The 11,738-nt window shown below is 40.1% G+C and overlaps 1 protein-coding gene across 1 annotated transcript in view; it reads right to left on the bottom strand.

Annotated features, from left to right (window-relative positions):
• LOC122548281 (hormonally up-regulated neu tumor-associated kinase homolog A-like) overlaps positions 1-11,738 on the bottom strand; it is a gene marked incomplete at its 3' end in the record, with an annotated part of 30,170 nt that overhangs the window by 1,652 nt on the left and 16,780 nt on the right. The window contains exons 3-5 of the mRNA XM_043686809.1: positions 9,055-9,110; positions 8,042-8,177; positions 6,608-6,735 (exon numbers count right to left, since the gene is read on the bottom strand). Coding sequence (XP_043542744.1) covers positions 6,608-6,735; positions 8,042-8,177; positions 9,055-9,110 — 320 coding nt within the window. The remainder of the gene's footprint in view (positions 1-6,607; positions 6,736-8,041; positions 8,178-9,054; positions 9,111-11,738) is intronic.

Here is an 11,738-nt window from a genome sequence, read left to right as displayed (position 1 = left end):
TCTCTCTCCCACTACTCCCCCCCCCCCCCCCACCCCCCCCCCCCACCCCCCAAAAAAAAGGGACATTGTGGGTGTATCTCCAAAGGGAGAAAATAAAGATCGAGGTTAGGCGGTCAAATGGGACGTGATTATTGATGTCACTTGGGAATGTTTCGAGTGGTTTACTGTGTGCCCTTTCCACAGGTTATACCAGCAACAGTATGCAGAGTTCATATTAATTGTGATGACCTTTATTGATGTGTTCTTTGTGTTGTGTTTGCAACAGAAACAAATGCGAAGAACACAACACGCTCAGAAAGAAACAGAATTTCTTCGCCTCAAGAGGACGAGGTTGGGTCTGGATGACTTTGAATCTCTGAAGGTTATAGGAAGAGGTGCATTTGGGGAGGTGAGTCCAGTTTCAGTGTTTGGTTTATAAGCTTCTTGGAACCTGATGTTTCAAAACAAGTCCCCTGAGAGATTGGGTCAGCAGTTTTAAGTGTAGACAAATCGCCTGCTTTTACTATCAATCTGCCTTGGGGAGTAATGTTGCATTGGTGCAAGTTCCTGTTTCTGGAAATGGCTTCATTTTTTTTGGGTGAATTCTTCCATGCCAGGTTTAACAAAATTGTATATAATGCCATATTACTTTTTAATGTTGGGCTGGAAGGCGCTAGATAGTGCAGGATAGAACACCACCAGCCGCCACACAACAGGCTGTGTCTGGGAGTATATCATCATTTCTTCAGTGTTACAGGAACAAACTTCTGGAATTCTTTCCTGAGTACAGGAGCAGGGATGTCTTGCTGCAAATTGTGCAGGTTCAAGGTGAGGCCAGAGCTGGAGTGTTGTGTGTGGTTTTGGTCTTCCTCCCAGAGGAAGGATGTTCTAACGATAGAGGGAGTACAACAGAGGTTTAGATGAATTGTACATGAGGAGATCCAAACCCTCGCAGCCCTAAAAGTTCAGTAACCTTTCTATTTAAATGGTTTACTTCTTTTCTAGTCTTGCTGCCAAAATCGACATTTTAACATTCTCCCGCATTATACTCCATCTGCCAAATTTTTGCCCACTCCCTTAACCTATTTATATCTGTATGGCTGAAAGAAACAGGACATTGTTGGAACTTCTTCTTCTGCCTTGAACTGATCAGGGACAGACAAAACATTTCAAATGGAGCAACAATTTGTACTGTGTGAGAAAAAGATATTGATGGGTTGGCTGGCAGGTCAACTGTGATTGGATGGGGTGTTGCTACGAATAATGCACTAAGGAGTTATTGTCTTTCATGGTTTAGCTTCATTTAAAAAAAATCCATATCCGTTTGCAAGTGTTCTCGCAATTAGTGTCTGAGCTATATTAGGCAGAGTTCCATCTCTGAAGGACGTCACTTGGGGTTCTGATAACGATCTGACACCTTTTTTCACATGTTAACCTCTAACTTGATAAAATCCAGTTGAATCCATTTCCCGACTCTGTCATTGTGACCTTTCAGTTTTGGTGTTGCTTTTCCAATATCACTTCATTACTGCACTCATAGAGGGAAAACCTTCTTAATTGAGGACACAGTACAGGGGTTCATCCCCAAGAAAAGAAAGATTATCCGGGGAGGGAAGTCAGGAAATGTATCAAAGAAAAAGAGAGATCCTATAAAGTGGCCAAGAGCACTGGGAAATCAGAAGATTGGGAAGGCTACAAAAACAAACAGAGGATAACAAAGAGAGAAATAAGGAAGGAGAGGATCAAATATGAAGGTAGGCTAGCCAGTAATATTAGAAATGATAGTAAAAGTTTCTTTCAATACATAAGAAACAAGCGACAGGCAAAAGTAGACATTGGGCCACTTCAAACTGATGCTGGAAGCTAGTGATGGGAGATAAGGAAATAGCAGGAGAACTTAATAAGTACTTTGCATCAGTCTTCACAGTGGAAGACATGAGTCATATCCCAACAATTAAAGGGAATCAGGGGGCTGAGTTGAGTATGGTTGCCATTACAAAAGAGAAAAGCTAAAAGGTCTTAAAATTGATAAATCTCCTGGCCCCGATGGGCTACATCCTAGAGTTCTGAGGGAGGCAGCTGAGGAAATAACGGAGGCGTTGGTTGAGATCTTTCAAAAGTCACTGGAGTCAGGGAAAGTCCCGGATGATTGGAAGATCGCTGTTGTAACCCCCTTGTTCAAGAAAGGATCAAGGCAAAAGATGGAAAATTATAGGCCAATTAGCCTAACCTCGGTTGTTGGTAAAATTCTAGAATCCATCATTAAGGATGAGGTTTCTAAATTCTTGGAAGAGCAGGGTCGGATTAGAACAAGTCAACATGGATTTAGTAAGGGGAGGTCGTGCCTGACAAACCTGTTGGAGTTCTTTGAAGAGGTGACAAGTAGGTTAGACTAGGGAAACCCAGTGGATGTTATCTACCTAGACTTCCAAAAGGCCTTTGATAAGGTGAGGGCTCATGGTGTTCGAGGTGAGCTACTGGTATGGATTGAGGATTGGCTGTCTGACAGAAGGCAGACAGTTGGGATAAAAGGTTCTTTTTTGGAATGGCAGCCGGTGATAAGCGTTGTCCCGCAGGGTTTAGTGTTGGGGCCGCAGCTGTTCACATTATATATTAATGATCTGGATGAAGGGACTGGGAGCATTCTAGCGAAGTTTGCCGATGATACGAAGTTAGGTGGACAGGCAGGTAGTACTGAGGAAGTGGGGAGGCTACAGAAGGATCTAGACAGTTTGGAAGAGTGGTCCAGGAAATGGCTGATGGAATTCAATGTGAGAAATGTGAGCAATGGAAAAAAGAATACAAGCATGGAATACTTTTTAAACGGTCAGAAAATTCATAAAGCCAAAGTACAAAGGGATCTGGGAGTGCTAGTTGAGGATTCTCTAAAGGTAAACATGCAGGTTGAGTCCGTGATTACTAAAGCGAATGCAATGTTGTCAATTATCTCAAGAGGGTTGGAATATAAAAGCACCGTTGTGCTAATGACACTTTATAAAGCTCTGGTTAGGCCCCATTTGGAGTACTGGGTCCAGTTTTGGTCCCCACACCTCAGGAAGGACATACTGGCACTGGAGCATGTCCAGCGGAGATTCACACGGATGATCCCTAGAATAGTCGGTCTAAAATATGAGGAACCGCTGAGGATCCTGGGATTGTATTCATTGGAGTTTAGAAGATTAAGGGGAGATCTAATAGAAACTTACAAGATAATACATGGCTTGGAAAGGGTGGACGCTAGGAAATTGTTTCCGTTAGGCGAGGAGACTAGGACCCGTGGACACATCCTTTGAATTAGAGGGGGTAAATTCAGAACAGAAATGCGGAGACATTTCTTCAGCCAGAGAGTGGTGGGCCTATGGAATTCATCGCCGCAGAGTGCAGTGGAGGCTGGGATGCTAAATGTCTTCAAGGCAGAAATTGATAAATTCTTGATATCACAAGGAATTAAGGGCTACGGGGAGAATGCGGGTAAGTGGAGTTGAAATGCCCATCAGCCATGATTGAATGGTGGAGTGGACTCGATGGGCCGAATGGCCTTACTTCCACTCCTATGTCTTATGGTCTTATGTGCCATTCACAAACTTAGGGACTGTTCCCTTCACACTAAGATTTAGCTCACTTAGGTAAATCAAGAAAAGGAAGAGACCCAGTACAAACCCCTCAACTACACAACCACTCCGACCCAAAAAATTACCATCCATTGGTTGGCATGAATGAGTTGGACCAAAGTTCATGCTGTGCAGTTCTATGACTCTAATACTCTGCTTCGTATCCCTCAGCTATTTTTTCATTCAAGTTGCTACTGTCCTTTTTATTCCATGAGCTAGAATTTGTCCAACATGTCTAATGTGTGGCATTGTGTCAAACACCTTCTGGAAATAAATGTGCACATCACCAACCTTACCCTCATCAATTCTCTTTGTAATTTATTCAAAGAGCTCCAGAAGACTGTTGGCATGACTTCCACTTATCAAGTGCAAAAATCAATAAATATTTTTCCATGTGGCTATTAACCCTATCCTAAACAACTACTTCAAGATGATTTACACCACCCAAGTTAAACTGATTGGTCAGTAATAACTCTTTAAGGTACTTGGTGTAGTGTTTGTAATTCTCCACTCCTATGATACCACCCTTGAGTCTAAGAAAGATTGAAAGACCATTGCCCATTCCTCTTCAACTTCCACTTCCTCTTTCTTCAATATCCTTGGATACAACTCACCCAGTCCTGGTGCCTTCTCAACTTTTAAATATGAACAGCTCATCCAATACCCCTTCTCTATCAATTTTAAACTCTGACCGACTTTCCTCATTTGTCATCAGGGCCTGGGCAGCATTTGCCTCATAGATAAAAACAGATGCAGATTATTCATTAAACATCTCTGCTATTGCCTCATGTCTTGATGTCATATCCTCCTTCTGGTTCTAATGGCCCTAATCGCCTTTTAACACCCTTTTACTATTGGTGTTCTTTGAGAAGAGTTGGGATTTTCCTTATGTTATCTGGACTTCTTTCTTTTGTTAACCCTCTTTGCTTTTCATAGTCACTTTTTCATGTCCTTTCTGAAGCTCTGCATTTAGCTTATTTTTTCAACTGCATTCACTACCTGACACCTGACGTAAGCTCAGTTCTTCTTCTTTGACTTCATTTCTATCTCCTTTGTCATCCAGTCCTGGATGGGACCCGAATCCAGAATGTTTAGCTTAAAGGTTTGGGACATTGTGCAGATCTCCAGAAACAGCCATATTTTCCAGCCATAATTATAGGAGAGGTCAGGAGATAAAAACTAATGGTGATTTTAATCCGATCAATCCAGCTACACAAGAGTTAAAATCAGACCCCTAAATGTGTTGGAAAACAAACTGGAGTAAAATATGTTCACAGAGCTAATTTATAATCAGTCTGCTTAGATGGTGGGCCTCAGTGAAATGTTCATTTCCTGATGAAGGGCTTTTGCCCGAAATGTCGATTTTGCTGCTCCTCGGATGCTGCCTGAACTGCTGTGCTCTTCAAGCACCACTAATCTACAGCATCTGCAGTCATTGTTATTATCTGTTCATGACTACTCTTGACCAAAACATTCAAAAAGTGGAAGTGAGTGGAATCCCGCACAGCTGAACCAAAGTACTCCTAGGATTTCTCTAGGTTCTGTTTCTTTTTTGTGTTTACTTGTGCCTGGATTCAATCTATCATGGAAAAGCTGCTCTTACATCACCCTCAGATGTTATTAAATTATTTTGAATTGTTAAGCACTTGGTATCGGAGTTCCATGTGCTGAAAGTCACTGCAATTCAAGTGAGTTTCAACTTCTGACCTGTGGTACTTATGTTCCTCAGACAACATGCTCAAAGCAGTCAACAAAAGAGAGTCAACATACCTATTCTTTATAAGCTGTTCAATTGATTCACGTCAGCCTGTTGCATAATTGCTATCATAATTGCTACTATGGTTAGCCCATAATTAATCTCAAATGTTGTGCTATTGACCACTTCCACAGAGGCAATTAAGATGTGCAATAAATGCTGGCCTTGCCTGCAATATCTGTATCCCATGAACAAATTAAAAAGATTGCACAGTTTAATCATGACTCAATCAGTGATTAAAAATCCGATTAAAAATACCATTTCAGCTCCCCTAATGGTTCAACAAGCATATCTAGTGACAAGCTGAGTTACTCAGACTATTAAAGGGACTAATTCATTTCTAGTCTATGCTTAGTTACCTGACCTCTGGTCACACTGTAGGTGGGAGTTCTAAAATTAGCCTCAACCCCTTCCCGAGAAGAAAATCAATCAGGTGGTCTGCTCATGGTCACTATCTGAAAGTAAGTGTGTGTGAAAATAAGGCAAAGATAAAACTGAGCTGAGCTACAATCCAACTATAAATGAAAGAAGTACAGATGCTGAAAATCAGAAACAAAAGCAGAAATTGCTGACAAAGCTCAGCAGGTCTGGCACCATCTATGGAGAGAAATCAGAGTTAACATTTCAGGTCCAGTGACCCTTCCTCAGAACTGGACCACAATTAAGCTGGCCGTCAACACACACATTCAAGGCTTAATGGTCACTGAAGCAGACACTGGTGCCTGCATAGCATATCCCTGCAAAGGATCATGGGTGAGGAAGGGAGAGGGCAGGGAAGAAAACAGCTGTATTTTCTCATGTAATGTTTAAATAAACGAATGCAAGGTCATTATTCCAGATTATTATTATTTGATTTGCCTTATGAAATCTTGATATAGTCTCCTTCCCTCCATGCCAGTTTAAAAACCCCAAGAGAGGGGCCTGGTGTTAAGTTGACTGCTCACCCTTACTACCTAAATAGATCACTCCCAGAAATATCTCCAATAAAACTCAACTTGAACGAATTACAATTAATCTGATAAATGCATACACTATTTTGATAAGATACGCATTAGCAAATGCAGGAAGTTTCAAATAATAAATTACATTTGCATTGGGATCAAGAATATACGTTAAAACCAAAATAGTGGAAGTAAAAGAAATTGGATTTCTTGTTGAGATTTTGCTTGAACAGTTCTGCGATAACAAATCTCTTAGCATTGTGTATTTAATATCTGAATAGATAAACTCTTAAGTAATAGAATCATTGAACTGTTATTACCTGATGAGAGATGAGGAGGTAGGGGATTGAGATCTTTATCCACCATTTTCTGATGCAAAGCTCTCAAGCTGAATGGCTCCACTGTGAAAGGCAAAGTGCCAGTCAGCATCGCATAAGCATTCACACCACTGAAAAGCAAAATTCAAGTTTTTAGCACATGTACGATCATAAACTGGATAGAATTGTTATTTCCTTCACTTCCCTGACCACATCCACCACCCTAACATATCTCTGATATATCAAAAACCACTATCTTCCCTGATCCATGTTGCAATTGTGAACTCATAGTCATTGCCAATCCACCACTTCGCAACAACAGCTACCCACACAAACACAGCCCAGACTTATTAATTTTGGGATATATGGGAGAGAATAGGGGCTCTTGAAGTGCAGTGGTAATGTCTGTACTCTGAACCAGGAGCCCTGGGTTCAAGTCACACCTACTGCAGAGGTGTGCAATAATATCATTGAACAGGTTGACTAGAAAAATATCTTTTCTGTGCATCAGAATCACTCACAATCACTTTCCCTCTCTTATTGAGGGTTATACTGACCACTTGATCACATTGTAAAAATGAAAAAAAAATTAAGAGAGAAGGGATCTTGTGGTGCAATAGTAGTGTCCCTATTTTTTGAGCTTGGAGACCTGGGTTCAAACCCTACCTGTTCCAGAGGTGTGTGATAATATCTCTAAACTGACTGATTAGAAAGCATACAAAAAGAATAAGAGAGATTTCATTGAAGTGTAAATGATTCTGAAGGGGTTTGCCAAGGCAGGCACCAAGAGGTTGTTTCCATGGGCAGGAGAGTCTAGAAAGTAGGATAAGAGGGTAATCATTTAGGATTGAGAAGAGGAGAACTTTTGTTCATTCAAAGGATTGCAAACCTTTGGAATTCTCAAAATTGTGAACACCCTATTGTCGATTACTTTTAAGGCTGGGATGGACAGATTTTTAGTCTTTCATGGAATTAAGGGATAAGGGAAGTGGGCAGGAATGTGTAGTTAAAGCTCTAGGTCAGCCATATTAAATGGCAGAGCAGAGTCAAGGAGTAGTGTGGTCTACTCATGCTCCACTATCCTCTGGCCTTGCTATTAGTTTAAAAGAAAAAGAAAAACTCCAATTTGGCCATTGACATTGGTTTAGGTCTGTAACAGGAAGATTTCAATCATTAGGAAGAGCTGGGAGAGTTTTAACTGTAAAATATGATTTGGGAATTATCCATGCATCAGAAAACTAAGTGCAATCATAATATTCAAAATGACTCACAAATGCACTGAACGCAAAACAAGAGTTCAAATCTTAATCAAAATAAAGATACAATATTTTAAAATATTATTCAACTAATATTTTTGAGGCAATAACATTGTAGATGTTTGCTTTCATTGAATGAGTACCATTTAAATCCAATTTTAAAAATGGTTAAACCACTTACATTGACCATATATCCACTTTGGGACCGTATTTCTTGCGTGCTAATAACTCTGGAGCTGCATATGCTGGACTCCCACACTGAGTGCTGAAGGGGTCAGAATAACCCAAGATACCAGCACAGTTACTCAGTCCAAAATCTGGTGAATTCAAGGGGTGGAGTATCAAGATAAGGGTGAATTTTTACAATCATAATCAGTCACACAATATAATTTATGATGGAAAAATTTTCATTTCCTGAATAATATTCAGACTTTTGCAAATGTGCAGATAAAATGCATATAAAATATTTCATTTTCTTAATCTTATCAACTTACAGTCTCATATTAGCAACAATTATTCGAATCTTACTACTAAAATTAAAGAGTGGTTAAATTCCATATTCAACACAATTTCTGTTTTAACCTACAATCTATTTGTGCTTATTCAAAGTCACTGCCCTCCCACAATGAATGGCATTTCAAGTGTAGTTGAATATGTTGATAGAAATTATATCTATAACCAACAGTTCACCTTTGACTATTTACACCCAATTCACTATTCATAAATCTCAGAATACTGCTCAATCTTCCTGAGCAGAATATTTGCTTCACAGTTTACTGTTTAACAACTCAATTTAAGAAAAACAGAGTTGATTGGTAATAAGTTGAAAGAGGGAAATGAGTAACAATTTATATCTGATCCTCATCTCAAGACAATTTTCCTAGCCAAATGTACCTTTCCTTTGTCAAATACTGACTGACCTGTCCTCTGCTTGGTTTTAGTACTTTAGTCCATTCATCACTTTTCTCACACTTACGCTTTTTCTCCCAAATATCACCCAAATATTACAGTCTAGTTTCAATTTCCGCCTCCATCCTTTCTGAGAACAATGTTCTGATTTTTGTTCTTAATCTTTGTAATTTCAAAAGACAATATTACCATTAAATTTTTCCTTTAAGTAAACACAATTACTACATAAAACAGAAAATAAGATCTACACCCTCCTGGCTCTGAATATTTGCTGACAGACTGTACCTATTAATTTTATGTTGTTCTTTTCATCCAGTAAAAGATTTTCAATCTTCAGATCCCTGCAGAAAACAAAAATGAAACTCAAAAATTAATTTAGAAAGCTTTTTACTGCAGTACAGGGAAATAATTAGTACTGAGATTTTTAGAAGAAAGTTATCATAGTTCAGGAAGCAAAGGAAAGCTGTCATCAAAGTGTTGAAGTTTTTTCTAAAAATATGTAATTATCCAAGGTCAGTGTTTTTACAAAATGTGAGTAAAGCTGTTGAACACTGGGTGAGGTGTTTATTGCCTGTTAAATGTGTAGAGATTCTCTGGGGAACTGTCAAGTTTGTTTTTGGTAAGTTAGTCATTACTGGTTACAAAGAAATGAAAGATATCTTTGTTCTCTACCTTTGAAATATTACTTCATGGCAACTCTTAATAAACCGTAATTGATGCATTACTCAGTATATGCCCAGAGAAATATCAGCAGATCTGGGGTTAAAATTCCCACAAAATGCTGGTTTTACTGTACAAGTTAATGTAATTGCTTCAAAGTTTGGGCATATTAATTAACAAAGTTTATCAATTATTTTACAACATGTACAAGGAACCAATCAAAATACATCAGCTAATTGGTGCAAAGAGGAAACTTCTCTTGTAGGTGCACTGAAATTTTCTATTCTTACTGTGGCAGCATCACAACTTCAGACCAACATAAGTATGTATAATTTATGACTGCAATAAATAGCTCTGTTTTGTTGTGCATTGGGGGTCTAAATCCATTTAGTCATCCAAAGTATTGCACTGGAGTATATGAAATGTTCTGCAACAGTTCTCGATTTACAGCTTGATCTACAAACAGACATTCTCTTCACATAGCAAAGTTACAGCTTCTCTTAACCATGTGACTCTGACAGCCCCATTAAATCATCATCATGCATACTTCTGATGTTAATTTCATTAATAAGTTCTGCCAGTGTCACCACCAAACTCTGATTGCAATCTAGAAATAGATTAAACTGAGGTCATTTCAGGTTTTAAAATGATTAGTTTCTAGCAAATAATTTGACATTGTTTTGGCCTGCGAGGTAACTTCTCAGAACTGTATGTACAGTGGTACAGAATCTGACTGAATGCAATCTATTGCAATACAATAATAATGGCTACTTGATATGTTCCATTTATCATTCAGTTCAACAGCCAGTGTAATGATGGTTAGGTCAATAAGCACATGCACATTTTCTGCACTTTCATTGTGGATGATGGGTTTCAATCCTCCTACTTCTTGATTTTATAATCTGGAGTACGTATATCATGAAAACATTAATCTAAGAGAGTACAGACACCATAGATTGTCTCCAAATGAATCACAGAATCCCTACAATGTGGAAGCAGGCCATTTGGCCCATTCAGTTCACACCGACCCTCTGAACAGCATCCCACCCAGATATCACCCCCCTTCACCCCATCCCTATAACCCTGCATATCCCATGCCTCATCGACCTTGCCTGCACATCCCATGGCCAATTCACCTAACATGCACATTTCTGGACTGTGGGAGGAAACCGAAGCACCTGGAGGAATCCACACAGAACTGGAAGAACATGCGAGCTTCACATGGAGTATCACCCGATTCTGCAAACGAACCCGGGCCCCTGGCACTGGAAGGCAGCTGTGCTAACTGCTGAGCCAACATGCTGCCCAACAAAGAAAAATCACCAGTGGTACCCACTACTGGTTGCAAGCCAGTGACTCCCACTGAAAAGTGCATTATATGGATTAGACAAAGACGCCGACAGTAATGTCTCTAAGTTTGCTGACAACACTAGATGGAAACGAAACTTGAAGGACAGAACCAAAGAGTCTGTAAAGGGATACAAACAAGCTATTTGGACAGCAAGATCCCAGATGGAGTACAATGTAGGTAAGTATGAAGTTATTTACTTCAGTTGTAAGAACAGAAGAAAGACTTGAAATTTGTAAATATTTATATTCCAAGAAACTGTTTGTGTCCTTCCCAGAAATTACATTTCCACCTAGCTTTGTCAGCAAACTTAGAAACACAGCTCTCTGCCTCTTTATCTCATCTGTGCAATGCACTTTTCAATAGGAATCGCTGGGATGCAGCCAGCCGTGGGTATCATTAGTGATTCTTTTCTTCACTCTTCATTTTGGGACAAGTTATGATGCCACACTACCAATACAAATAACTCCGAAGGTTAGCGTGTTGGTATCACCAGTAACTAACGAGGCAATGGCTTGTTAGGCTTTATTGCAAGGGATTTAGAGTACTGGTTTGAAGAAATCTTTGCCACATGTACACAGGTCTTCTGAGACAACGGCGGTGAAGGAGGCCCAGGACCTCCATGTCTTTGGCAGAGTGGGAGGGGGAGTTGAAATGTTGGGCCACAGGGCAGTGTGGTTGATTGGTGCGGGTGTCCCAGAGATATTCCCTAAAGCGCGCTGCTAGGAGGCGTCCAGTCTTCCCAATGTAGAGGAGACTGCATCGGGAGCAACGGATACAATAAATGATATTGGTAGATGTGCAGGTAAAACTTTGATGGATGTGGAAGACTCCTTTGGGGCCTTGGATGGAGGTGAGGGAGGAGGCATGGGCGCAGGTTTTGTAATTCCTGCGGTGGCAGGGGAAAGTGCCAGGATGGGAGGGTGGGTTGTAGGGGGGCGTGGACCTGACCAGGTAGTCA

Source organism: Chiloscyllium plagiosum, unplaced genomic scaffold (genome assembly GCF_004010195.1).
Source record: "Chiloscyllium plagiosum isolate BGI_BamShark_2017 unplaced genomic scaffold, ASM401019v2 scaf_13012, whole genome shotgun sequence".
NCBI classification, from domain to species: Eukaryota; Metazoa; Chordata; class Chondrichthyes; order Orectolobiformes; family Hemiscylliidae; genus Chiloscyllium; species Chiloscyllium plagiosum.
The sequence above is the reverse complement of the archived record's forward strand: the minus strand, read 5'-3'. Positions and strand labels throughout refer to the sequence as shown.